At 42.1% G+C, this 27,514-nt stretch overlaps 1 protein-coding gene across 5 annotated transcripts; it reads right to left on the bottom strand.

Annotated features, from left to right (window-relative positions):
• Window positions 1-1,404: 1,404 nt before the first annotated feature.
• Window positions 1,405-26,786, bottom strand: sppl3 (signal peptide peptidase 3). 5 transcript variants are annotated; one of them, XM_046369988.1, is made up of 12 exons: window positions 26,434-26,786; window positions 26,240-26,340; window positions 11,807-11,884; window positions 11,484-11,593; window positions 11,146-11,265; window positions 10,435-10,513; window positions 10,034-10,149; window positions 9,510-9,616; window positions 7,897-8,060; window positions 7,478-7,665; window positions 6,533-6,642; window positions 1,405-3,710 (listed from the first exon to the last, which is right to left on the bottom strand). In XM_046369988.1, the coding sequence occupies exons 2-12, from the start codon at window positions 26,263-26,265 to the stop codon at window positions 3,639-3,641; spliced, it is 1,170 nt and encodes a 389-aa protein (XP_046225944.1). In that variant the 5' UTR covers window positions 26,266-26,340; window positions 26,434-26,786; the 3' UTR covers window positions 1,405-3,638. The 5 variants fall into 5 exon arrangements, with proteins under 5 accessions (XP_046225944.1, XP_046225946.1, XP_046225943.1 ...); XM_046369990.1 differs by having other exon boundaries at window positions 11,502-11,593; window positions 26,240-26,786; XM_046369987.1 differs by having other exon boundaries at window positions 26,240-26,786.
• Between the last annotated feature and the right edge of the window lie 728 nt (window positions 26,787-27,514).

Consider the following 27,514-nt stretch of genomic DNA (forward strand, 5'->3'; position numbering starts at 1 on the left):
CCCTCTCCTCTCAAATGGTACAGAATTCCTCACCATATTTGCTAGGTGTGAGAGCCTTTTGATTGACAGGCATTTTGTAGTAATTCTGATAAATGTCTGAAGTGGGCAAGGTGGGGTGGTTGTGGTTTCAGTAAGCTGGACATTTCAGCCAGGGGTCTGTAATAATAGATGTGTCTTCTGGTAATTCAACATGTTTTCACAGTCCCACCCAACTGCATATTCAGATCCTGGCCAAATTCATCTGCAGACAGATTTTGAATAGACAAAATGCATCATCTTAATTCCCACTTTCCTATTTAGGTAGACAAGAGTAACCGGACCAGAGGTGGTGACTCAGCGGTTTTGCCACCCATCAGCACGCTGGTCCAGTGGCCTCTATAGAAATCCCTGACTCAGCATCTTTGGTGCGACACAGAGGCAGCCATTTTCCCACAGAAGCTAAAAAGGCTCCATGCTAGAGCTTCCATCAATCCTTCGACGTTCTCTGGTGGACCTCATCTAGAGCCTGGAAAACAGAGTATAAAAGCATCGTTAGAACATAGAATGATGCTCCCCAGGGGTAAAACACAGGTAACATACTGTACCTTACAGCTTCTTAAATGGGTAGCCTTTCAGATCATGGGATGCATACGAAACACCTGACAGCGCAACACACCTCTTTCAACATACAGATCAGTGGATCCCAACCAGGGGTACTTGAGAAGACTCATGAGACCATAGGCTTACTGGTAAAATACAAGTGGGGTACTCCCGGCAGAGCAAACTTCAGTAGGTGGTACAGTAACCCGAAAAATGTTGAGAACCACTGACAGACCATACAGTGCTTTAAAACCAATCAGGAGACACTTTCAGCAGTGTTCAAACTAAGAATCAGTATTGTTTTAGGGTTTAAAAATAAAGGACAAAAGCATCTAATACAAATTATCTTGTGGGATCCTAAGTAAATTCTTTGTAAAGAATACCATATGTATAATGCAGTGTGGATGAGGAAGCTATTCATATCAGGCTTGCTCAAGTCGTTTCATTTTCAACCGACGTCAAGCATCTGACTTGGACAGTGTCGCCATCAAGTGGTATATTTTGGAAATATAGTATCTTCCCATGACAATAGAATTTTGCTCATATTTCTTTGAAAACATATTTCAACATCTATTCCTTATTAAAAAAACAGAATATTCTGAATATAAACTACCAGTAACATTGGCCTCATCACACAGAGTATGTCTGAATTTATCAAACATTATCCCCTGATAATGTAGCAAAAGTGTGAAAGTAATGTATCAAAAGATCTCAACTTCCTACCAGAGTAGCTGATACAGAACCAATACCAGTGTAAGTTGAACAGTCTGACTCGGATATGACCCCAACGTAAGCCTGTAGAAACACAGCCGTACACAGGAGCCGTACAGTTAGAGTCATGTTTATTTACAGCAGAATCCTGACAAGGGGGAGAGGAACAGGGAGGGGGATTAAGAAGACAAAATATTTTAGATTCAGCTCATCAAGGTCCATGTTTCACTAAACAGTTCTTACTTTATTCAACTTCTTGTATACAGAATCCATTCAGCTGTAATGTCAATGCACCAAAGAGCTAGAGCCCGCTGCTGCAAGGGAGGAGAGGAAAGAAAGGTAGAAAATGGAACTAAACCTACAGCACTAAGGAAAAAAATAAAAATACAAAGGGGATAAAAAGAAAGATCTTCCATAAAAAAATGAAAACATCAAATTTTTCTTCAATTATTTATCACCATGATCGGCATTGTTTTTATTTTATTTTCTTTGCCAAGTCCATAAAGAGGCAGAGGGGAGTTAATTTTTTTGTAGTTACATGAAGTCCATGATGTTTAGGCCGTCTGACGTTTGTCTGTCCCACAGCCAGATAATGTCCAGGTAATGATCAGCCAGCGTGAAGTCAGGGCTAAACGAGTCTCAAATCTGCCAGCTAGCCTGTTGGGTCAGAACTGTTCAGAGTCCTCCAGACACCTGGCCTTTGTCCATGTAACTTTCCTCTGTGCAGCCTTGCTGGCAAAGCTCAGTGCCTTGGTTTTGGCCAGCATAGAGTTTGCGCTGTTGATGCAGTCTGAGGAAAGACACACACTGTACACTTGACATGCAAGGCCAGAGAACCAACATAAAAATACAAAATAAACAGGTAAAGAAAACCCAAGACAAACTGCATGTTCCATTCAAGTCTCGCTCTCCCTCTGATTCTCTCGCTCTCACACATACATACTTTAATTCTAATATCGTTGAAGCCATGATCTGACTGACAAGCACCTCAAACCGTGGGAGGGATACTAAACCTTTGACAGTAAAAACTAGCTATGGGTTAGTTTGAACCTCTCAGGGTCCATTGATTACAATCCTTTATTAATCTGAATCCCTCAGGGACGTAGAGATTCTCTCTCAAGGTCCATTAGACATTATGGAGGTAACGGTATATGATCGCACACACACACACACACCTCCAGGTACAGCCATGACATGTCAAGGGTTATCTAGGGGTTTCCTATGGTCCATTCATTTACTCGTAAGAAGAAATGTGTACACAAAGAAACCTCCCCTAGTGTGACTATCCTTCCAGAACAAAGCTGTGATCCATGTCAAAGATTTGTCACTCCACAAGTCGAGTCATTGTCAATGTCTTTATACCTGTGCTGGATCTAAAACATTATTCAATTTTTCATAATGTAATAACACAATCTCTCATTCTATGCTCTCTCACTCACACACCCAAACAACATGACACCCAAATGTGTGTGTACACATATTTACAAAGAGAGATGCATCCCCATCAATAGCAGGGACACATTCACAATTTATAATGCATCATTTCTGTATATGCCAAGAATAAAATATTTTCTAAATAAAATACATGTTTCTGTGATGGGGCAGCGAATGATAGAAGGTGGGAGATTGTTAGAGGGGGAGGAAGGTTGAGGGTGTAGAGGAAAGAGAAGTGTTCAGGGGACAAGGGGGGGTAGATGGATGGCAGAGACAGAGGGAGGGAGACTGATGAACCATTCCTTCTCTTTCTCCCCCATCAGCTGCTGGTCCTGTGCACTGATGTCATTGTCCTGCGTAGTGGCAGCAGCAGCTCTGCCTACTCTCTGTGGTTCATACCAAATCATTCCAGAATAATAATTATAAGATTTGTAATGACGAAGACCCAGTCACGTCCCACAACCAGTAATCCATATAAGGGGAGACCTGGCCTTGGAGTCCGGCAGAGTCAGTCAGATACATAAATGGGAAGGGGTGGAGGGGCGGTACGGCAGTAAGTCAGAGAGAGACCAAGAGCAAAAGGAGAGCGTGAGAGGCCTAGCAAAATGGAATGGGTCATGGGAAGGGAGGGGGGGATGGAAAATAAGGAAAGGATAGAAAAGGAGGGAATATAGAGAGGGAAGGAAAGAGAAGGAAGTGAGAGAGGAGGAGGGAGACTAAGAATGAGAAGAAAAAGGAAGCAAAGGGGAGTCGTCTGGCAATGAGGTCCACACACTGGTGTCCATATGAGAGGTCTGCTGCTCAGAGGATGGGTGGAAAGAATGAACGAGTGATGAGGACGAGGCCTCTCTTCAGTGCACACTCTCCCTCTTCTCTCATGGTCCTCCCCACGCTGGCTGTGTTCCCAGGGTGCATCATACCTCCAGGAAGCGGGAGCTGCTGGCCTTGGTGTGGAAAGGCTCTGACCACATGCGCCGCAGGTCTCCCCTGTAGGACACACCAGGGTTAGGTTTTTATTTAACTAGGCAGGTCAGTTAAGAACAAATTCTTATTACAATGACTGCCTACCCCGGGCCAAACACGGACAACGCTGGAACAATTGTGCACCACCTTAAAGGAATCCCAATCATGGCCGGATGTGATGTAGCTTGAATTCGAACCAGGTACTGCAGTGACGCCTCTTGCACTGAGATGCATTGTCTGAGACCACCGCGCCACTCAGGAGCCCAAGTGATTCCCTTTAACTACCACACTATCGAATACAAATCCCCAACAAGATGTGATATAGCCAAAATATTATATCACGATATTAAAAAATAATAAGACGGTATTTTAGTTTTGAATGATAAAAGTTGCTTTAAGAGTAGTGAGTGTTCCTAGGGTAGCAACACATACATTCTAAGTGACTTCAATGAGTCTTTCTCCATTCTGATTGTTTTATACTGTTCAATTCAACCAAAACCAATTTCAGCACTTTCATCATTTCTGCATTTTCTGCACTCAATTGCAGTGGTGGAAAAAGCACCCAATTGTCATACTCGAGTAATAAAGATAAGTTATCAGAAAATTACTCATGTAAAAGTGAGTCACCCAGTAAAATACAACTTGAATAAAAGTATGTGTGTTTTAAATATACTTAAGTATCAAAAGTTTTAAAAAAGTATAAATCACTACAAATTCCTTATATTAAGCAAACCAGATGGCACCACTTGCTTGTTTTTTATTTACATATAGCCAGGGGCACACTCCAACACACAGACATCATTTATCAACAAAGCATGTGTGTTTAGTGAGTCTTCCAGATTAGAGGCAGTTGATGACCAGGGACGTTCTCTTGATAAGTGCGTGAATTGGACCATTTCCGTCCTGCTAAGCATTCAAAATGTAATGAATAAATTGTAGGTGTTAGGGAAAATGTATGGAGTAAAAAGTACAGTATTTTCTTTAGGAATGTAGTGAAATAAATAAAATGAGTACTTAAATACTTTAAAGTATTTTTATTAAGTACTTTACACCACTGCTCAATTGAGATCATTTACACACTGCCACGTAGGGCTGCACGATATGGGCAAATAATCTTGGGCTTCTTTTTAACAAAATGTTGCAATTGCGATTTGACTTATGAATGAACTGTTGGAATCACGGAAATATGACTATTCTAATTCTATAGTTAGAATATAATAGTGGGCACTTTGAAAACAGTGTTGTTTGAGATGATTGCAGGTTCTCTTAACTACTTCATGTAGCTAACATGAATATGCAAAGCAAAAATCTCTGATTTAGAAGATACTGTTGCAAACATGCCGATTTAGGCCTACACCGTCACTGGTATTATCATGCTGTATTAGCTAGCTACGTTTGCTCTTACTCAGTACATTTATTTGCTAGCTAGCTATTAACATTAGCCTCTCACGAGATTTAGGGCAACTTGCTAAGACAAACTAACTGTTAGCTGATGTAAGAAACAAACTAATAGTGTCATTATAGAACGCTAGTGGATTTATATTAAGAAGCAAAGTGAAAACAGCATTGTCCTCATCAACATTGTTCCATGTGCTGCATTGACCATGCAGACTGAACGAAAAGTGTCTTGTGTTTGAGGCACATCAAATGACTCAAATGACTCAAGTAGGGAAGTAAAACTATCAAAATGTACATTACACTTGGCGTATCACATTTAACAAATCAAACATTCAAATATCGGTATAGAGGGTAATGTAAAAACCCAAACTGGTCCCTGCATGAAAACCGGTATGTCATAAAATACCGTATACTGCCCAGCCCTACCCACTTTGCCTACTCTCCCACCGGTAAAACACACCCGTGTTAGAGGCTAACATCTACTTTCACTGGCCTGGTGTCTTATCTGCCTTGATCCAGGATTACTCCTATAGGCCTCTACCACTTAAGCACGGCCTCCATTGGTTCATCTCAGTCACTAGGCAGGTTTCCATTGACCCAGGTTTATTCAACAAAAGCAAATGTCACAGCATTGCGACGTGTAATGGAAGCGGCAGCTATAGGAGACATGTTCTAAAGATGTCAACATTTTTATCCGTTTGCCCGAGGCAGCTTTTTGTCAAACTTGCGGAAAATGAAGATGGAAAGTGTTTTTCAAATAAATTGTATTTTCAAAAGGTACGCTGGGCATGTGACATAATCACTCCACATTTAATTCTTAAATGCCTACTGCTTGCTAAATCTATTTCAGCTATAATAATAATAATAATATTTCTTTGCAGGACAAGGATAATCCTGACTTTCAAGAAAGCCTGAATTGCTTTGCCTTGCTCTTCTGGTTGGCTGAATGCAAGTTTCCATCATCCAATTATTTAAAGATCTACAGGAGTGCAAGTTCACCATGGCGATACGTTGGTAGGCTACCTGAGACATGACAGATAGGTGGGAGTTCGCCTAAATGGATAATGGAAACACTTCATTTTTATTAGACATTCTAGTTTTTTTGTTGCAATTTTTATTTTTTGTGTGTGATGGCATTACATCCAGCTGTTTTTATCTACACAGCAGACAGTTAACTGGAAATGCACCGTAGCAGGCAATTGCATCCATTTTCTATGACAACTTTCTAAATGTCGACAAAAAAACCCAACTCTTTACAAGTTAATGGAAACATAGCTTCTGACTGTCAGCATTCAGTCAAAACACATCTACACAAGCTTTGAGTCCTATAAAATGATTCCCCAGCAGTACTGTTATTTTGTCTGACCTCCTAACTTACATAAATGACTGAAGCCATCACATTATCCCCCACCGCTCCCCCCTTCTCCAGAAACCACCCCATATGTACCTTCAGGTAGGCCATGGTGAGCAGAGGCAGCAAGGTGAAGGGCACCAGGTAGAGCAGGGCAGGCTGAGCCGCGCGGTGGATTCTGGAGGCCACAGTGGCAGTCAGCAGGCCTGGAAGAAGCGGCGACAGGTCTGAAACACTCATACTATGGAGTTTAAGGTAGACGAAGCAATATGACATCATTGTTTACAGAGAGGCTTCCCTGTACTGCATACACAATACAACTAAATTAAAAACAGCCAAGAATGACACCATTGTTATTTAATTCTCTAAGCATGAAGTCGCCTCCCTCTATATGTTGTCATATGGCTGACTATTGCCACTAGTCTAGTTAACCAGACAATAGCACGCTCTACTGACTGGGTTCAACAAGTCAGAATGTGGTTCTCTGTTACGTCAGGGCTGCCCAACTCTGTTCCTGCAGAGCTACCGTCCTGTTTGTTCCAACCCTAATCTAGCACACCTGATTCTAATAATTAAAGGTAGACTTTGGGCACAAAAAAAGTCTAACTCTGCCTCTCTCAATTTTCAAACAGAAATGGGTTGTGCCTTCGGTGATTCATCGTTGTGTTACTCTGGTCTTGCGCGCTGTGACTGACGTAGCTAGTTTGCTAGCTAAGCTAGCCAGTAACTCCTCCAGTATGTCATTTCACAGGATTTGTTTTTGGACAGAAGCTGTAGAGATCAGTAACAAATGGCACTTCTGTAGCCAAATATCTTTTCATCTTTGTTTTTCAATATTAAAATGACCTGGTATGATGGTAAAATGATCAGTTATACAGTTTTAAAGACGTTATTTCTGCGCCCAAAGTCAACCGTTAACTTGCTTAATAGGCTGAATCAGGTTAGTTACCTACTGGAGGGTAAGCTCTCCAGGGATAGATTTGGGCAGCCTCGTGCTACACGATGGTCCCCCCCCGCATTTATCTCTCACCCTGTCCTTACCCACAAAGTATCCTATGAGAGTGCAGTGGAAGTAGGAGACGCGCCCCATGCGTCCGGGCGTGCCTGGTCCCCCCGCCTCCCCGTTGGCCTGCTTCTTGTAGTTGTCGTAGCGCAGCACGAAGCACAGCAGCAGCCCCGGCATCACTATGTCCCCGATCCCCAGCATGGAGAAGTGACTGCCTGTGGAACTGGAGGGAGAGAGGGATGAGATATAGGGAGAAGAGGGAGGGAAAACACAGACAACCAAAACACGGAAGGACAGGATGCAAAGAGGGTAATAATGAGACAGCAGGAGGGGACAAAGCAGGACAGCGTGGGAGGAAATGCAAGCGTGAGTTTCTGAGCTCATAAGAACAGCTGTAGTGAATGCAGCTGGAGGTTTAAACATAGATCCACTCCCCACGGCGAGGCTGTGGTACCTGGGGAAGACCAGTTTGCCCGGCAGGGACAATCGGGGTACGTCGCGGCCCATCCCAGGGCCCAGGTGGAGCTTCCTGGACAGCACGTCTAAGGGGTTGTCAGCCGGCTGGGTGGCCACCTTCACCATCACGTTGCTGTTGAAGATGTAGGCCGAGAAGAACACCTGCAGGGCAGACAGAGGAGTCATCTCCGGTGGCTCAAGCGATCCTTGGAAAATAGCCATGTTTGTAGTTCTGTCTTTGACATGTAGTCTAACCACGATAAAGGGGATAGATGGCATTGTAGGCTCCACCATGGTGTACAGCGGAAAAACAGCTACTGTCCTGTTAGATGGATATTTCCACGCTATCTATGGTGTGCTGCTCTGTCCACCTCAAGAAACACAAGAGACCTGAAAGAGCGGCACTTGCTGTACCTTAGGGCTTCACACGTTTAGTAAGCTGCTTGACAGTGGCCGAATCTCAAACCAAACATTTGTCCCCTCAGCCCTTTATTAGAGTGGCCCTTGTGTTCGATAGTGATCACTCAAGTCTGCAGGTTTTGGGCAAAATTAGAATTGAGACGATACGCACTCAAATGTCACGACTGCCAAAATTTGAAATCCAGTAGCAAGCATAGTCTCCTGCGACTTGTCTTGTAGCATGACTCAATATGAAACATGGGCAGACACGCTTACTCTGATAGATGGTGAGAGTTGCAAAAACTCTGTAGCTACTCATGCCCAAAATATGTGCAAGTATATTAGTTGCAAGTGACTTCATGAGCCAATTTAGCTGGTTGTGGCCTGTCTGATGTTAGCTAGATTCACTAACAAACAGGGTTGGAATGGAATTCAAGCAAATGTTAGGCAAGGATTTTTAAGCACCACTGCACAAGTAAACAACGTGTAGTTCGGATGTGACTAGTTTATGATCGTTGGACAGCTTGCTGATGAAGTTCTTGACCTATACTTAGCATTCCATACTTCATTTACCAAAGCACCAATCGCTATATTGTAATTGAGTCAGCTGAACCCCGTGGGCACGATACTGCACGGACTCGGTGAAGAACAGACAGTTGCTGCTTCATTAATTATTGTTTGTTGTGATAAAATAATGTTCCTTAGTGTTGCACTAGCTGATCAGCTTTGACTTGGACTGACTGGCCCAGGCTTAGCAAGAGAATGGACAGGTTTTCGTGCACATGATCAAATGTCATAAATACTGCGTCTTCAAGCACTGAACTCCTTAGCTAGATTTAAAATTGTCGGACTAAAACCTTGGCAAAAACGTCAAAAATAATAATGTTATTAGGTAACGTGCTGAGATTCATGGGAAGGAATTGCTGCTGAGGGCACTGAATCAGCAGAGGATGCCACTCGATAAAGAGGTTTCCGAAGGGTTCAGTGGAGGTTTCACTTGCTAGACAAACTAGAGTTTGAGATGGACTCGATTGATTCGTGAACGCATACGTTGAGTGATCGAGTGCTCAAAGTATTAAGTTTGAGATTCAGCCATGGTCTACAGCTGGGGTCCTTTGTGTTTGGTGTCTGATGACTCATGGCCCTGCCTGTGTTTTAGTGGTTGTATTAGGGTCAGCTGGGTGGAGGGAGAAATGGGAGCAGCCATCTTACCCAGAACACGTCATAGATAAGCAGCCCTGATAGCAGCAGGCAAGACACCTTCAGACTGGGTAGCCGTACAAAGGCTATCATGGCCACACACAGCCCCATGGCCAGAGCTGAGGAGAGAGAGAATATCAGACATATAAACACACAGCGCTAAGAGAGGGAGAAGAGAGACAGCGCTGAGAGAGGGAGAAGAGAGACAGCGCTGAGAGAGGGAGAAGAGAGACAGCGCTGAGAGAGGGAGAAGAGACAGCGCTGAGAGAGGGAGAAGAGAGACAGCGCTGAGAGAGGGAGAAGAGAGACAGCGCTGAGAGAGGGAGAAGAGAGACAGCGCTGAGAGAGGGAGAAGAGAGACAGCGCTGAGAGAGGGAGAAGAGAGACAGGAATACCAGATGAACACACAGCTCCAAAAAAACTTGGAATGGAGCTCAGAGAGACATGAGATTAGAGAGAAACTGAATGCAAACCTTACAATGGCAAGACAACACCCCCACCCCCCCACCCACGGCAGTCATGACACACTGACATACCGTCCATGAGCAGCCAGTGTCCAGTGAGCACCCAGATCAGCACCAGCATGACAGAGAGGGAGAAGGAGAGGAGCTCAGCCAGAGTGAAGCGCCCACAGCAACCAAACGAGATCCTACAGGGGGGCAGAGAGAGAGAAATGGTTTATACACACTGTACAAAACACAATCAATTCTCACTGGAAAATACATCACCTCGTCGATATGTACAGGGTCAAAAGTGTAGATAGTCAATTTGAGTCAAAATGTGCTCAACACACCCCACACAGGGGTTCAGGTTGAAGAATTCCGATAAAGCTGAAAAATCCAAGGCCAGATGCTTCACATTGTCAAACATAAAAAGGGGAATTAAAGACTTGTCACATTATTGGTTGTAGGCCATGGCAGCCTCTCAGCTTCCTTACTTGTTTTGTGGTGAGCAGGGCCTCGTCAAGTACTGGCACATTGGCAACAGGAGGAACGCAAACGCAATTGTCGCAAGAACTGAAGAGGAACAACATAGAGGAAGATAGATAAGAGAACGAGAAAGAAATAGCAGCAAGACAGTTTGTTGTTTCGTTCCATTGGTTTCAGTCAATCATTGTCATCATAAGAATTAGTTTGGCGGTAGGTATCCAGATTGTAATACAGTCTCTGTACCCTAAAGGGGTATACAGTATTACTGAATGTGGACACTAGGGGCACTACTTAATAAAAACATTTGAATGTCTCCGCTGTAACCAAGAAGCTTGATCTTGACATCTAGCCATTTAGCTAGCATGTTAGCAAACCAAATGCATAGCTGGAGCCCTGAGCTGGCTATAATTTGACACATCTTAGACTTAACTTATAGTTTATAAGCAGTGGCATAGCACGCAGCCCCCCCGAAAACAATATTGAAAACCATACCGGCGGTATTTCGAAATATACCATTTATACCGTATACCGGGGTATTGCCCAAGCCTAATAAGAATTATGCTGAGAAAATGTTTCTGTTAAATCTATGCACCATCAATATAAACGCCATGCTCTAAGGAAATAAATACATGTCAGCTTGCCTTCAGACAAAAGATGGGCAAGAAACTGCTCTGTGACATTAAGGTGCGTTTCTGTGTGGCGCGTGACGGGTCAGGTACCTGCGGTGCAAATGGTGAAGACCACCTGGACAGAGTCGAAGAAGAAGAACATGACGAGCAGAGACACGGAGGCTCCTATGGGCAGGAACAGAGCCTGTGTGGAGTCTATGGTCTGAATACCTACAACACACAACACATGCACAAGTGAGAATGCTCAAACACATAGGGATTGAGAAAGACAAATCACACAGGCAGAGACAGGCATTTCTGCATGTGCTGCGTCTACAACCTGTGTAACAGCAAACCAACCAACCACAAAATATACGGAATCCACGGTATGACGACTTCCAACTTATAAAAAAAAAAAACACACACGCTCTGTATGTCTTATGTCTCACCAAATATGTGAGACTCACTGTTGTTTGTGTTGCCATTGTTGAAGGTCCCATTCGGGACAGGGTTACCATCCTTATCTTTTTCCTGGTTCTCACAGTCCATGTTTAATGATCTGCACGGGGAGAGATGGAGGGAAAGGTGGAGAGAGTTTGACTATCTGAAATAAGACCAAGCTTCACTCACATTGCTATTGTCAAAGACTTGTTTTACAATGACTGGATAGCTCATAGGCGCTCAATGTAATGGAAGTAACATAAAGATGACACCCACAGTGACCAGTGTTGGCCTATCATTGATGGAAGAGGGTTGGACAGGGTAGACTGACCTGAAGCTGCCATAGACTATGAGGAGGATGGAGATGAGGAAGGTGGACACCTGGCTGGAGTCGACCAGGGAGTATGCCCTATAGACAGAGAGAGAGAGGAGAAAGATTTTAGATTCCATTTCCTCCACAGAAAAGGTCTAAGTCTGACCCGAAGGGCTGGTTTTATGCACTTCACAACACGGCGTGCCTGAATACAGCCCTTAGCATTGGTATTTTGGCAATATATCACAAACATCGAGGTGCCTTATTGCTATTAGAAAAATGGGTTACCAACTTAGAGCAGTAAAAAGGAAAATGTCTTAAGGTCTGATATACCACAGCATTCAGGGCTCAACCCACCCAGTATATAATAGAGTAACCCATACTATACCTTCAGTGTTGCATATGTCAACAAAGCTTGACCTTGGTCAGTTGTGTCATAAGACTATAATGAACATGTTATTGAAGAGTATATTCTCATTTGGAACCCTGGTATTCAGAATCCCTTTGGTCAAACCTTAAAATAAGTCCCTTGACACCAAATCAATACATTCTCTTTGCTTCAGCAAGGAGAAAGGAACCTAAAAATAAAAAAAGGAGCACAACATACTAGTTGCTATTTATACTCGTGTTCCTAACAGCTGTTTGTTTTTGGTTTGGAGGACTGAAGGAAAGTCTTTGAAAATACACAATCAAAGAAGAAAACCGTAGCCTAACCCTTACTGGCATTAATCTAATGTACGTGTGTTTGTCTTGTTCTAGCCACATTTATTTATGCAATTCTTTGTGCACCAAACAAGGTGAAAGTAAACGTACAGATGGGGTGGGATTACCAGGGACCTCAAGCGATAGTACTACAATACGTAGGTGCCAGTATGTATTGCAATTTGATACTGTTTCACAACAGACCAGTAGTGTGCGTTTCATTGAATCCTAATAGGGACACTGGCTATTCAATTGGGAAGGCTGTAGAAATAGCACAGGAAACATGTCAGTGTTCCAGACCCTTACGACAGCTGACTAACAGGAAGGATGGTGGACCATCTGTGGCACGAGAGCTGCAGCACAGAGAGACTTTTATGGATTTAACACTCTAAACCCACTAATCTGCAGCTTTAACCTTATCTGCCAGACATGGCCGGCTGACAACTTCTGGTTTCCTAAAGATACTCCTCTGTAGTAGCAGCTTGAGCGTGCCTAAAAAGCACATACACAAGCTAAAAATGATCAAAAATACACAGGGTTACAAATCCGAGGAGCGCATAAATAAACCACAGAGAAAACAAACAGATAGCTGTTCAAATGGGATATAGACTGCCTACATTCATCTCAGCTTTGGGTACTGGGCCATGCTGATGGAAGGCTGAGAGAGAAAAAAAAATCATGACCGATCAGGTATCTGGCACAGTAAACCTTACCCTACATGTGCTACCAGCTGTAATCAAATCTGTTTGTTTACATTAAAAGGTGTGGATGTGCCCGGCACCATGACCTCAGTGTTGTATGCCCATGGCAGGCCAATTATCACTGGTAAAGTTGTAGATCAACTAATAGGTGTCCCATAGGGGGAGAGAGAGTCAGTGGAAGACTTGTTCCACTTCCTGAGATTTAAAAAAAAATGTCACACTAGCAGGGCTCTACAGTACAACCATTTTACTTGCTTTTGTACCTAAATATTCTGCTGTGCAACTTGGAATTTGCATTTAGGAACATCAATGCACCTAGAAAAATTAAAGAAGTCTTATCTTCGTCTAACTGCGCCTACATTTTTCAACCTAGGCGCACACACAGTCCTTGTAAAAAGAAACTTGGCGTAGAGCACTGACAGGTTCATCTCTGGGGGGGTAAATAAGAGCCTAATGGTTGCACTGTGCAACCCTGCCTACATCAGAGGTGCAGGTTTGACCCCTGACCCGTCTCATGTCCCTCTGTAGCCAGCCCCGAGTGAGAAAAGTATTCTGGGGTTAAGAGGACACAGCCCCAATAGAAATAACAGTATTCGTTCTTCATAACTATGCATCCCATTGCCTGCCGTATGACTGCACTCCAAGCCTTTAAATTACACCCCTGGATAAGTGTTAGGAAACGCATGATGAAACAGCATAAATCATACGTACTTATGAGCCGTGAAGCGTAAACTCGCAAGGTAACACGCCAATCACTACCATAGCAAATCACAGGGCAAACTAAAAGCTAATGGATTACCCTGTTGACAAACATTCTCCCAAACACGCTGGAGAGAAATGTTCCGTCGCCCGTCAATGGGCCTGACAGACCTCTCCTTTACAAACCAGGAGATGCAAAATCCAATTCTTTCATAAAATATTCAGATGCAGAGGGGATCAACACCACACACTAGAGATGACCTCATTTAGTTGACTGGACAATTGTTTGGTCGATAGGCAGTTGGTCGACCAAGATTTTGTCAAGCAGTCAAAATCTATACATATATAAAAAATATATAATTACACACCTGTCTGAATCAGCTCCTGTCTGAGTGGACTAATCCATTGGAGGCCGCGGGTATTGCACACCAGTAGTAGGCCTACATTTACAGTTAATTTCTAGAATCTCTAATCTACCATGTTGGTTTGGTTACAGCAATTATGTTACTGCATTCAAAATATAAATTAGTCTTACCGTTCTCATGGTAGGGGTGGACATGACATTTGCAGAGGGCACAACCAATGTTACACTTGTGAGAAACAGGTTTTGGTTTATTTCATTCCATTTATGAGTGGTCATGCTCGGATCCGGTGGAAACTATTTTTTTAGATAGACCTACCTGATTCCTTGCGCCAATAGCTAGTTTCCCGTGCCAGTGAGCTCCTGCGGGCCCAGAATATTTTAAACAATGTTGTAAAGTTTGCTAGCACTAGCTTCAGGTGGGACCAAGTTGATACAATGTTTCAAGTTCCTTAAAGACAGGCCCTGCTTAAGCCAATTTGATTTTCAGGATATATATATATTAATTGTTTTCAAGATCAGGATATTGTCTACCTGCAGGCTACACAGTTTTTATTTATTAGCTTTATGTAGGCTATTTTTACATATTGGCAATAGGAGTTACTACAGGGACCAATGCCAAATCTTCTCAGTCTCCCGAGGGGTAAAGATGTTGTTGTGCCCTCTTAAATGACTGTCTTGGTGCACTTGAACCATGATAGTTTGTTGGTGATGTGGACACCAAGGAACTTGAAGCTCTCAACCTGCTCTACTACAGCCTGTCAATGTTAATGGGGGCCTGTTCGGGCCCTCCTTTTCCTGTAGTCCACGATCAGCACCTTTGTCTTGCTCACATTGCGGGAGAGGTTGTTGTCCTGGTACCACACAACCAGGTCTCGGACCTCCTCCCTATAGGCTGTCTCGTCGTTGATCAGGCCTACCACTGTTGTGTCGTCAGCAAACTTGATGATGGTGTTGGAGTCGTGCTTGGCCACGCAGTCATGGGTGAACAGGGAGTACAGGAGGGGACTAAACATGCACCCCTGAAGGGCCCCGGTGTTGAGGATCAGCGCGGCATGCGTTGTTTCCTAACCTCACCACCTGGGGGCGGCCCACCAGGAAGTCCAGGATCCAGTTGTAGAGAGGTGTTTAGTCCCAGGGTCCTTAGCTTAGTGATGAGCTTTGAGGGAACGATGGTGTTGAACGCTGAGAAGTAGTCAATGAACCACATTCTCACGTATGTGTTTCTTTTGTCCAGGTGGGAAAGGACAGTGTGGAGTCCAATTGAGATTGCAGCATCTGTAGATCTGTTGGGGCGATATGCGAATTGGAGTGGGACTAGGGTTTCCGGGATGATGGTGTTGATGTGAGAAAAATATATACAGTACCAGTCAAAATTAGGGACACACCATTCTCATGCAAGGGGTTTCCTTTATTTTTACAATAGAGCTGTTCTTGACAAAATATAGACCTGGTCTAACCAAATAGGGCTATCTTCTGTATACCACCCCGACCTTGTTACAACTGATTGGCTCAAAAGCATTAACCTCTTGAAGCTAGGGGGCACTATTTTTATGTTTGGAAAAATAACGTTCCCAAAGTAAACGGCCTATTTCTCAGGACCGGATGCTAGAATATGCATATAATTTGACAGATTAGGATAGAAAACACTAAAGTTTCCCAAACTGTCAAAATATTGTCTGAGTATAACAGAACTGATATTGCAGGCGAAATTGCAGGTGAAAAAAAAAAATCAAACCAGGAAGTGGCTTCTATTTTGAAAACACCATGTTCCATAGCCCCCCATTGCCCCATTTTAAAGGGATATCAACCAGATTCCTTTTCCTATCGCTTCCTCGAGGTGTCAGTCTTCATACAGTTTCAGGCTTTTATTTTGACAAATGAGCCAGAAAGATTGCATTGCGTCCGGTGGTCACATGACTTTTGCTTGCGCAACATAATTTGGACAGCTATTGTTTTTCCCTCTCCTACTGAGAAAGACATTTGCAGTTGATATATTATCAATTATATATTTTAAAAACAACCTGAGGATTGATTATAAAAAAACGTTTGATATGTTTGTGGACATTACGGATATTATTTGGAATTTGTCTGAATTGTCGTGACCGCTCTTTCCTGTGGATTTCTGAACATAACGCGCCAAACAAAGAGGTATTTTGGATAGAAAAATAATCTTTATGGAACAAAAGGAACATTTGTTGTGTAACGGAGTCTCGTGAGTGAAACGTCCAAAGATCAAAGGTAAATGATTAATTTGATTACTTTTCTCATTTGTGACCAAGCCACCTGATGCTAAGTGTACTTAATGTTTTGTCATGCGATCGATAAACTTACACAAATGCTTAGATTGCTTTCGCTGTAAAGCATAATTTCAAAATTTGAGACAGGTGGATTAACAAAAGGCTAAACTGTGTTTTGCAATATTGCTTGTGATTTCATGAATATGAATATTTTTAGTAATATAATTTGACTGTGGCGCTATGCTATTCAGAGGTTGCTGATGACAATTATCCCGCTTAAGGGATGGGTAGTGTCAAGAAATTCAACAAAATGAACACTCAACAAGGAACACTTAATTGATACATTCCAGGTGACTACCTCGAAGCTGGTTGAGAGAATGTCAAGCGTGTGCAAAACTGTCAAGGCAAAGGTTGACGACTTTGAAGAATCTAAAATATTTGTTTTACACTTTTTGGTTAACACAATTCCATAGTTTATGTCTTTGTTATTCTACAATGTATAAAATAGTTACAATAAAAAAAAAAACCTTGAATGAGTAAGTGCCCAAACTTTTGACTGATACTGCATATTCAGTTGAAGTCTGGTGTTTACATACACCTTAGCCAAATACATTTAGACGCAGTTTCACAATTCCTGACATTTAATCCTAGTAAAAATTCCCGGGTCTTGGGTCAGTTAGGATCATCACTTTATTTTAAGAATGTGAAATGTCAGTATAATAGTAGAGATAATTATTTATTTCAGCTTTAATTTCTTTCATCACATTCCCAGTGGGTCAGACGTTTACATACACTCAATTAGTATTTGGTAGCATTGCCTTTAAACAATTTAAACTTGGGTCAAACGTTTCAGGTAGCCTTCCACACGCTTCCCACAATAAGTTGGGTGAATTTTGGCCCATTCCTCCTGGCAGAGCTGGTGTAACCGAGTCATATTTGTAGGCCCCCTTGCTCGCACATGCTTGGACATGGTTGTCCTTAAGCCATAACTTAGGAAATATGCTTACGGTCATCGTCCATTCGGAAGACCAATTTGCGACCAGGCTTTAACTTCAGGACTGATGTCTTGAGATGTTGTTTCAATACATCCACATTTTTCTACCTCATGATGCCATCTATTTTGTGAAGTGCACCAGTCCCTCCTGCAGCAAAGCACCTCCACATGATGCTGCCACCCCCGTGCTTCACGGTTGAGATGGTCCTTGGCTTGCAAGCCTCCCCCTTTTCCACCAAACATAACAATGGTCATTATGGCCAAACAGTTCTATTTGTGTTTAATCAGACCAGAGGACATTTCTCCAAAAAGTACCATCTTTGTCCCCTTGTGCATTTGCAAACTGTAGTCTGGCTTTTTTTAATGGTGGTTTTGGAGCAGTGGCTTCTTCCTCGCAGAGCGGCTTTTCAGATTATGTCGATATAGGACTTGTTTACCTGTTAATTTCGATACTTTTGTACCGATTTCATCAAACATCTTCACAAGGTCCTTTGCTGCTGTTCTGGGATTGATTTGCACTTCTCAAAGTACGCTCATCTCTAGGAGACAGAACACGTCTCCTTCTTGAGTGGTATGACGGCTGTGTGGTTCCATGGTGTTCATACTTGCATACTTGTTTGTACAGATGAACGTGGTACCTTCAGGCATTTGGAAATTGCTCCCAAGGATGAACCAGACTTGTGGAGGTCTACATTTGTTTTCTGAAGTCTTGGCTGATTTCTTTTGATTTTCCCATGATGTCAAGCAAAGAGGCACTGAGCTTGAAGGTAGGCCTTGAAATACATCCACAGGTACACCTCCAATTGACTCAAATTATGTCACTTAGCCTATCAGAAGCTTCTAAAGCCATGATCATTTTCTGAAATTTTCCAAGCTTTTTAAAGGCAGTCAACTATGTAAACTTCTGACCCACTGGAATTGTGATACAGTGAATAAGTGAAATAACATGTCTATAAACAGTTGGAAAAATTGTGTCATGCACAAAGTAGATGCCCTAACCGACTTGCCAAAACTATAGTTTGTTAACAAGAAATGTGTGGAAGGATATTGGCAAGGATATTGCTGCCAATAAGATTGCACCTAAATCAACCATTTATAGGATCATCAAGAACTTCAAGGAGAGCGGTTCAATTGCTGTGAAGAAGGCTTCAGGGCGCCCAAGAAATTCCAGCAAGCGCCAGGACCGTCTCCTAAAGTTGATTCAGCTGCGGGGTCGGGAATACACCAGTACAGAGCTTGCTCAGGAATGGCAGCAGGAAGGTGTGAGTGCATCTGCACATACAGTGAGGCAAAGACTTGGAGGATGGCCTGGTGTTAAGGGCAGCAAAGAAGCCACTTCTCTCCAGGAAAAACATCAGGGACAGACTGGCATTCTGCAAAAGGTACAGGGATTGGATTGCTGAGGACTGAGGTAAAGTAATTCTCTCTAATGAATCTCCTTTCCGATTGTTTGGGGCATCCGGAAAAAAAGCTTGTCCGGAGAAGACAAGGTGAGCGCTACCATCAGTCCTGTGTCATGCCAACAGTAAAGCATCCTGAGACCATTCATGTGTGGGGTTGCTTCTCAGCCAAGGGAGTGGCTCACTCACAATTTTGCCTAAGAACACAGCCATGAATAAAGAATGGTACCAACAAATCCTCCGAGAGCAACTTCTCCCAACCATCCAGGAACAGTTTGGTGACAATGCCTTTTCTAGCATGATGGAACACCTTGCCATAAGGCAAAAGTGATAACTAAGTGGCCCGGGGAACAAAACATCAATATTTTGGGTCCATGGCCAGGAAACTCCCCAGACTAGAGGTCAACCGATTAATCGGAATGGCCGATTAAGTTTTCATAATCGGAAATCTGTATTTTTGGGCGCCGATTTGTCTATTTTAATTTTATTTATATACCTTTATAAGAACACATTCTTATTTTGAATGACGGCCTAGGAACGGCGGGTTAACTTGTTATGGCTGCAATCCCCCTATCGGGATAAGTGTCATCAACAACCGCTGAATAGCATAGCGCTACATTCAATAAATATTACTACAAATATTTATATTCAAGTGCAATATAGGAAAACACAGCTTAGCCTTTTGGTAATCCACCTGTCGTGTCAAATTGAAATTATGCTTTACAGTGAATGCAATCCAAACGTTGGTGTAAGTTTATCGATCGCATGACAAAACATTAAGTACACTTAGCATCAGGAAGCTTGGTCACGAAAATCAGAAAAGCAATCAAACTAATCATTTATGTTTCATGATCTTCTGATGTTTTCACTCACGAGACTCCCAGTTACACAACAAATGTTTGTTTTGTTCCATAAGGATTCTTTTTCTATCCAAAATACCTCCGTTTGTTTGTCGCGCTATGTTCAGAAATCCACCGGAAAGAGCATTCACGACAACGCAGACAAATTCCAAATAGTTTCCATAATGTCCACAGAAACATGTCAAACGGTTTATAATCAATCCTTAGGTTGTTTTTAAAATATATAATCGATAATATCAACCGCAAATGTCTTTCACAGTAGGAAAGGGAAAAGCAATATCAATCCAAACTCTGTTGCGCGAGCAAAACTCATGTGACCACTTGACGCGATGTTATCGTTCTGGCTCATTTTTCAGAATAAAAGCCTGAAACTACGTCTGAAGACTTGACACCTTGCTGTGGAACATGGAATTTTCAAAATAGAAGCCACTTCCTGTTTTGATTTTCCTCAGGGTTTCACCTGCTATATCAATTCTGTTATACTCAGACAATATTTTGACAGTTTGAAACTTTAGTGTTATCTATCCAATACTAATAATATGCATATATTAGCAACTGAGACTGAGGAGCTGGCCATTTACAATGGGCACCTTTTCATCCATGCTATTCAATACTGCCCCTGCCGCAATAAAAAGTTAACTGCCTTGATCAGGGGCAGAATGATAGATATTCACCTTGTCAGCCCAGGGGATCCAATCTTGCAACCTTACCGTTAACTAGTCCAGCGCAATAACGACCTGCATCTTTCTCACTGCACTCCACAAGGAAACTACCTGTTACACGAATGCAGTAAGCCAAGGTAAGTTGCAAGCTAGCATTAAACTTATCTTATAAAAAACGATCAATCATAATCACTAGTTAACTACACATGGTTGATGATATTACTAGATATTGTCTAGCGTGTCCTGCGTTGCATATAATCTGACTGAGGATACAAGTATCTAAGTATCTGACTGAGCAGTGGTAGGCAGAAGCAGGTGCGTGAACATTCATTCAAACAGCACTTTCGTGCGTTTTGCCAGCAGCTCTTCGTTGTGCGTCAAGCATTGCACTGTTTATGACTTCAAGCCTAACTCCCGAGATGAGGCTGGTGTAACCGAAGTGAAATGGCTAGCTAGTTAGCGCACGCTAATAGCGTTTCTAACGTCATTCGCTCTGAGTCTTCTAGTAGTTGTTCCCCTTGCTCTGCATGGGTAACGCTGCTTCGATGGTGGATGTTGTCGTTGTGTTCCTGGTTCGAGCCCAGGGAGGAGCGAGGAGAGGCACGGAAGCTATACTGTTACACTGGCAATACTAAAGTGCCTATAAGAACATCCAATAGTAAAAGGTTAATGAAATACAAATGGTATAGAGGGAAATAGTTCTATAATTCCTACAACTTCTTACCTGGGAATATTGAAGACTCATGTTAAAAGGAACCACCAGCTTTCATATGTTCTCATGTTCCGAGCAAAGAACTATCTAAAGACACTGAAGCAGCAAGCTTTATGGAAATTAATATTTGTGTCATTCTCAAATCTTTTGGCCACGACTGTAAAACGCAGAGAAAACACTCAGCAACAAAAAAAGTAGTTCATTAAATGACTGTGCATTTCATTTTCTCCTGGGGGGGGGACTCTTTATATGGCTATAAGCCCCATCTTGCCTTGCGCTACAGTAAGACTGGACAACAGAGGTATCACCTGGCCAACGCAACTCCACCAGTTACATAAAAGTGAACTACCACAGAGTTACTGACGAACTGTTACTTCTTCTACGGTTACTGCAAAGTAGATAGAAACCAAAAATGTGCACTGGCCATATACTGTGACACAAAGTGTCATGTTAGGGTGTTGGGTGTCGTGACAAACAAAGAACATTCAAATCTGTGATAACATCAATGTTACAGCACTTTAGTGAAGCCAGTGAAATCTGGTGTGCTATATTTGCTCTTTTTGAAGGGCATTCCTCAAGCACTGTCATTCAAATGTTTTCTGAGACACTAAAAAGCTTAGCAAGTCACAAAGTAGCACTTTGTAGCTATGTTTTGATGCATGGTTTTGCTTGATAAGGACGGGTCCAAATACACATTTTGCCACCCATTTCCACGACATGTTCTAGCTAGCTAGCCAGCTAACTCGCTGTGCGAGAGTACTTTGAATTTAGAGAATTGTTTTCCCTTTCATTTTACAGTCGTTTGACAGACACACTTACCAGAGCAATTAGGGTTAAGTGCCTTGCTCTAGGGCACATTGGCAGATTTATCACCTAGATGGCGCTGGGATTCAAACCAGCGCCCTTCCAGTTAATGCCCAATGCTCTTAACCGCTAGGCTTCCTGCCGCCAGAATTCAGTGGCTACTGCCCTACAACAACAAAAAAATAAGATGAAAACAACTAAATACCAATACATTGAAAAGGTGTACTGTGTAGTTGTTTTCCAGCTGGTTAGCATGAGGCAGCTCATTCTTCAGAGCCTAGACAATTTATTTGCTGGAATCAGTGCTGTTAATCCTCCTTTTTACAAAAGTAACAGTTTTTCCATTTAAAAAATTGCAGTGCTTACGTGAATGTTCTTTCCTGAAATTCTTTCCTGAAATTTAAGAAATCATCTTTGAGTATCTTCGTGGGGCTGTTTTAAGCACAAAAAAGTTTGTTCTAGTAATTTTTAAAAATAAAAATAAAAACATTTTAAAAAATAATAATATTCGGCAGATATCGCTCATCTGTTCACATTTCCACTAAAATCAGGTTTGGATTAAAAAATCCCATATCAGTCGGGCTCTACTCTATTCATGCGCTCTGCCAAACACACTTGCCGCACTTGTAATTAGTTTGAGAAAAAGCGGTAATCTCCTATCCATTTAATTCAGTCAGTAATACAGAAATAACTGGAGCCGTCTATCAGGGAGGGAGTGACGTCATGTAGTTTACTGTTGAAACGGCATAAAAGTCAATGCTACGCCTCGTCAGTGGTGTTATGGTCCAGCCAGTCCCAGAAAAGACGTGTTCCTAAAGTCTGCATACAGACTTATGAGATGCATTTTTCCTCATAGGGCTCACATCCGTGACGCACGCCTTCCGCACAAACAACAGCTCTCGCTCTCTACCCTGAACAAAAATATAAAACGCAACGTGTAGTGTTGATCCCATGTTTTATGAGCTGAAATAAAAGATCCCCAAAATGTTCCATCCCTGTTAATGACCATTTGTCCTATGCCAAGATAATCAAGCCACCTGACAGGTGTGGCATATCAAGAAGCGGATTAAACAGCTAGATCATTACACAGGTGCACCTTGTGCTGGGGACAAGAAAAGGCCACTAAAATGTGCAGTTGTCTCACAGGACAATGCCACAGATGTCTCAAGTTGAGGGAGCACGCAACTTGCATGCTGACTGCAGTAATGTCCACCAGAGCTTTTGCCAGAGAATTGAATGTTAATTTCTCTACCATAAGCCACCTCCAACGTCATGTTTTAGAGAATTTGTCGGGACCTCCAACCGGTCTCACAACCACAGACCACGTGCATGGCGTTGTGTGGACGAGAGGTCTGCTGATGTCAACGTGCCCCATGGTTGCGGTGGGGTTATGGTATGGGCATGCATAAGCTATGGACAACAAACACAATTGCATTTTATCAATGGCAATTTGAATGTACGTGATGAGATCCTGAGGCACTTTGTCGTGCCATTCATCCTCCGCCATCACCTCATGTTTCAGCATGATAATGCACGACCCCATACACAATTCCTGGAAGCTGAATATGTCCCAGTCCTTCCAGTGCCTACATACTCAGACATGCCACCCATTGAGCACGTTTGGAATGCTCTGAACCGACAGCATGTTCCAGTTGCCGCCAATATCCAGCAACTTCACACAGCCATTGAAGAGGAGTGGGATAACAATCAACAGCCTGGTCCACTCTACACGAAGCAGATGTGTCACACTGCATGATGCAAATGGTGGTCACACCAGATACATGGCCCTCCCTTTTTATTTTTTAAAGGTATTTGAAACCAACCGAGGCATATCTGTATTCTCAGTCATTTGAAATCCATAGATTAGGGCCTAATTAATTAATTTCAATTGACTGATTTCCTTATAAGAACTGTATCTCAGTAAAATCTTAGAAATCGCTGCATATTGCCTTTATAATTTTGTTCATTATATATAGCATTTGCATAACATTATAAAAAGCATGCTGGTCTATATCCCTAACAGAGCTGTAAAACACCATTAACAGGCACCTTCTGAAACAGCCACCGTAGGCTTGCATTCAAATGAGAAAGGGTTAGCCTGGCCTTCTCTGTTGCCATTCTTGGATTTAACTCAGATCAAATGAAATAAATTGTTGTTTTAAGAGACCGGTATACATTTCCAGACAGTGCTTGGACATTTATAAACAAATATAAAAAAAAAGTAAGTAAAAAATGATATACAGCAAGTAAACTGGTCAAGTTGTCCCTCAATTCTGCTCACATGGATGAGATGGGCTAAATAAACAGAACATTTAAAAATAAAATACAATCCTGGAATGTTGAGGGCTGGACAGAAGCCCAAGGGCCAGAAGACTTCCTTGTTTGGGGGAAACAAGACTTCTATAACACAATTCCAAAATCATACACCATCAAGCCAAAGGCATGCATGCTTTGTCCACTGAGGACTCAGCCACCAAGCGACAGAGGACAAGGATTAGTTTCTCAAAACATGTCCCTATAGCAAATGACTATTGACAATTCTGATTGATCCACAAAAATGAGAGCTGGTTCGAAATTACATCGTTATTCATGGTAGCCCTACATGAGGAAAAATATCAACAATTTCAATGTAACAATGCTTCCTTATAAGTCTTACAAAACAGGCATGTCTTGTTACAGATGGGCATGGTAAAATATTGTGCCTCTGTCTGGCCTCATGCACTTCACTAGAGGGAAATCTAGTGAGACCATGTCCCAGGACGGTAGGTGCAGCTAGAGAATCGCCAAACCCTGGTTAAAAACAACTAATATTCAATCTACTCAGAAAGGTTGCGATTGAATTAAGCGGTACGTTATCTTAACTTCAAATCACATCATTTTATTAGTCACATGTGCCTAATACAACAGGTGTTGTTCACTTTACAGTGAAATACTTACTCATGAGCCCCTAACCAACAATGCAGTTTTTTAAATAAAAGAATACAAATTAGAAATACAAGTAATTTATGACATAAGTTTTTGTAACCAAGACACAGAACATACATTTTAAAAGATAGAACAGTCAAAATATTATTAGGCTGACCATGTGTGTTGCTTATTATAACCACATAACATAATGGCTCTGGCATTACAGTTTTTTTTGGGGGGGGGTCACTATTTTCCAAACATTGGTCACCAGGAGCGGCATACTTATTCAAAAATACACTTGGTTTTAGTGGCATAATCTAAATGGTTGCCTCCACATCAATACATTTTTAGATGTCACAAAATTAGACTTCAATAATTCCATGATCTGCAGCACAAGACTTCAATTAAAACACCTAAACAAATTGTAGACAAATGACCTGATCTCCAATTGTGAACAAGAGAGACATGACATGGACTGTATCAGTCAGCCCAATAAATTACTATACCGGTCTGAATGGCATCTATCGCTATCATACATTTTTTTATGTAGGCAATGTACAAAATAGTTAGCTATCATTATGGCACATGTAACTAGTGATTGCTAACTAGCTAGCTAACAATGATGCGGGAAGATACACCCAGATCTATAAAGACAATGCCTTATTTAGCTAGCTAGCTACTATTTAGGACAATCAATATTACCTAGCTAAATGAGTTGGTGAACTAGCTAAATTAGTTAGCTGTGTTGAATAGCTAGCAAGTCAGCAGCGCACTTAACTGTTAAACAAAATAAAAATGGATGGCACAAGGTCCATATCTATTCATCTGAGGCGATAAAACACCGGGCGTGGTATAAATAACGTTATCACAATGACATTTCATGAATTAAGGTGAGCTTTTCTGGCTAGCAAGCGTAAACGGTCTGGCTAACGTTAGTTACGATAAGCTCCCTTTGTGTGCAACTGGCTACGAGAGGTAGCAATAAGCTATTTATTTTAACAAATATTGTCGAGGGGCTTAAACTAATTAAATAATATTAAGTAGGTATGAGTTTGCGAACCAACGTTAGCTAGCAATAACCTTGCGCATTCGTCGAGCTTAAACACATAGTTCTGAATCAACGGTAACGCCACCATGGATACGGGAGTCTGAGCTAACTTGAGGCTAGCTGGCTAGTTAACCCCGTTCACGCTAGCCTACTGTAACTTGGACCGTAGCAAGCTAACGTTTAGTTCACTAACACAATTTGAAGAGGGCCATCTCATTCTAACTAAGCGAAAATAGCGGCTTAATCATGTAGGAACGAAATATGTTGCTGTATCTATGTGAATTGCAGCGTACAAATGGCATAACTACACAAATCAATTCAGTGTGGTTAGCCAGCTCGCGCAATGCCTATGCGTACTCACCAAGAAGAGTAGCCTTGTTCCGCCATGTCGCCGACGACAACAGTGTAGTGGTGGGCTCCGCGACTGTAGAGATTCGTGTCCCTGTGGCAAAACGGTAGGACCTGGTGGACACAATTGCCGCCTTTACTTCAAGATGGGTCTTTTTAACAGTCACTATTTGATAACAACATGGCGATGTATACCAGCCCCCAGACCTGCTAGCAAACACCAGCCGAATAGCTTCCAATCGAATTACAATGATGGTTTGCTAGGTGGCCAAGACAAAGCACGCCGAGAAAAAAAACCAATATATTTCATCAGTTTTGCGAGTGTCCTGCCGTCTCACTGCCCCCAAGCAGGCCCGAGTCTCAACGGATCCTATACTCGCTGTAAATCCATATTTAGGGGTGTTTTCTTGCGTCTATATTCAGATATTCCTTAAGTCTGCACCCTCGGCTGTAATGGAAGCCGCGCAGATAGCTTTATTTTCTATGGCGAGAGAGTCACGGGCACGCGCAATATCGCCCTTGCAAGAGAGGTTTACACAAGTACCTGTGTGAAGCTAACCACAATAAAGACTAGCCACAATAGTGGAATTTTCGGTTCGACTTCAAAATAAAAGCTCCCCATTGATTCAAATAGTGGAATCAAGCCATCTTTGGACTAGATAATGCTAATGATGAAGGTCGGAATGTTGTTATATAAATTCAACAAAATGCAATAATTTGTTAATTTGATACAAAAAATGATCTGTGGATGTATTAGAAGTATATGCACAACTGTCCAGCCTAAGCTATGGATGTTGCACCCATGAAATGGGGTATCATCCTACTCAGTAACACTCACAGAACACAACTGTGTAGAGTTTCCACAAATATTATTATTGTGGGACTCTAAAAACCAGTGCGAAATGAGCCACATGAACCATTCAGCCTATTATATACATATTGAACATTCATATTGGACTGGACAGCCTAAACTAGATGTGCACCCATGTAATGGGTGACACCCAAAGAACACAATTGTGAAGAGTTTCCACAAATATTGTACAGCCTTACCTATGGATCTCTGGAAAATAGTTTCTTTAAATAAATGCTGATTAAAACATTATTTATGTTGCAATTTGTCATTATTGGGTATCTTAAATGCTGTCACCAAGTAGGCTCATACTCCATTTCATGGACCCAAGATCCATAGTTAAGGCTGTATATTGCAATATGAATGTTCAATTGAAAGTATGTTGACTGGTGAGCTTAATGTGGCTCATTTCACACTGGTTTCAAAGTCCTGCAATAA

The sequence above is a fragment of the Oncorhynchus gorbuscha genome, linkage group LG11 (assembly GCF_021184085.1).
Source record: "Oncorhynchus gorbuscha isolate QuinsamMale2020 ecotype Even-year linkage group LG11, OgorEven_v1.0, whole genome shotgun sequence".
Lineage (NCBI taxonomy): Eukaryota > Metazoa > Chordata > Actinopteri > Salmoniformes > Salmonidae > Oncorhynchus > Oncorhynchus gorbuscha.

Bases quoted from the DNA above. Each gene is read 5' to 3' on its own strand.
- sppl3 (XM_046369988.1), bottom strand. From the start codon at position 26,265: ATGGCGGAACAAGGCTACTCTTCTTG. The intron at 11,885-26,239 runs GTGAGTACGCAT...CTCTGTCTATAG, and splicing joins GAACAAGGCTACTCTTCTTG to GGCATACTCCCTGGTCGACT. The intron at 10,150-10,434 runs GTAAGGAAGCTG...TCTGCCCCCCTG, and splicing joins CCCTGCTCACCACAAAACAA to TAGGATCTCGTTTGGTTGCT.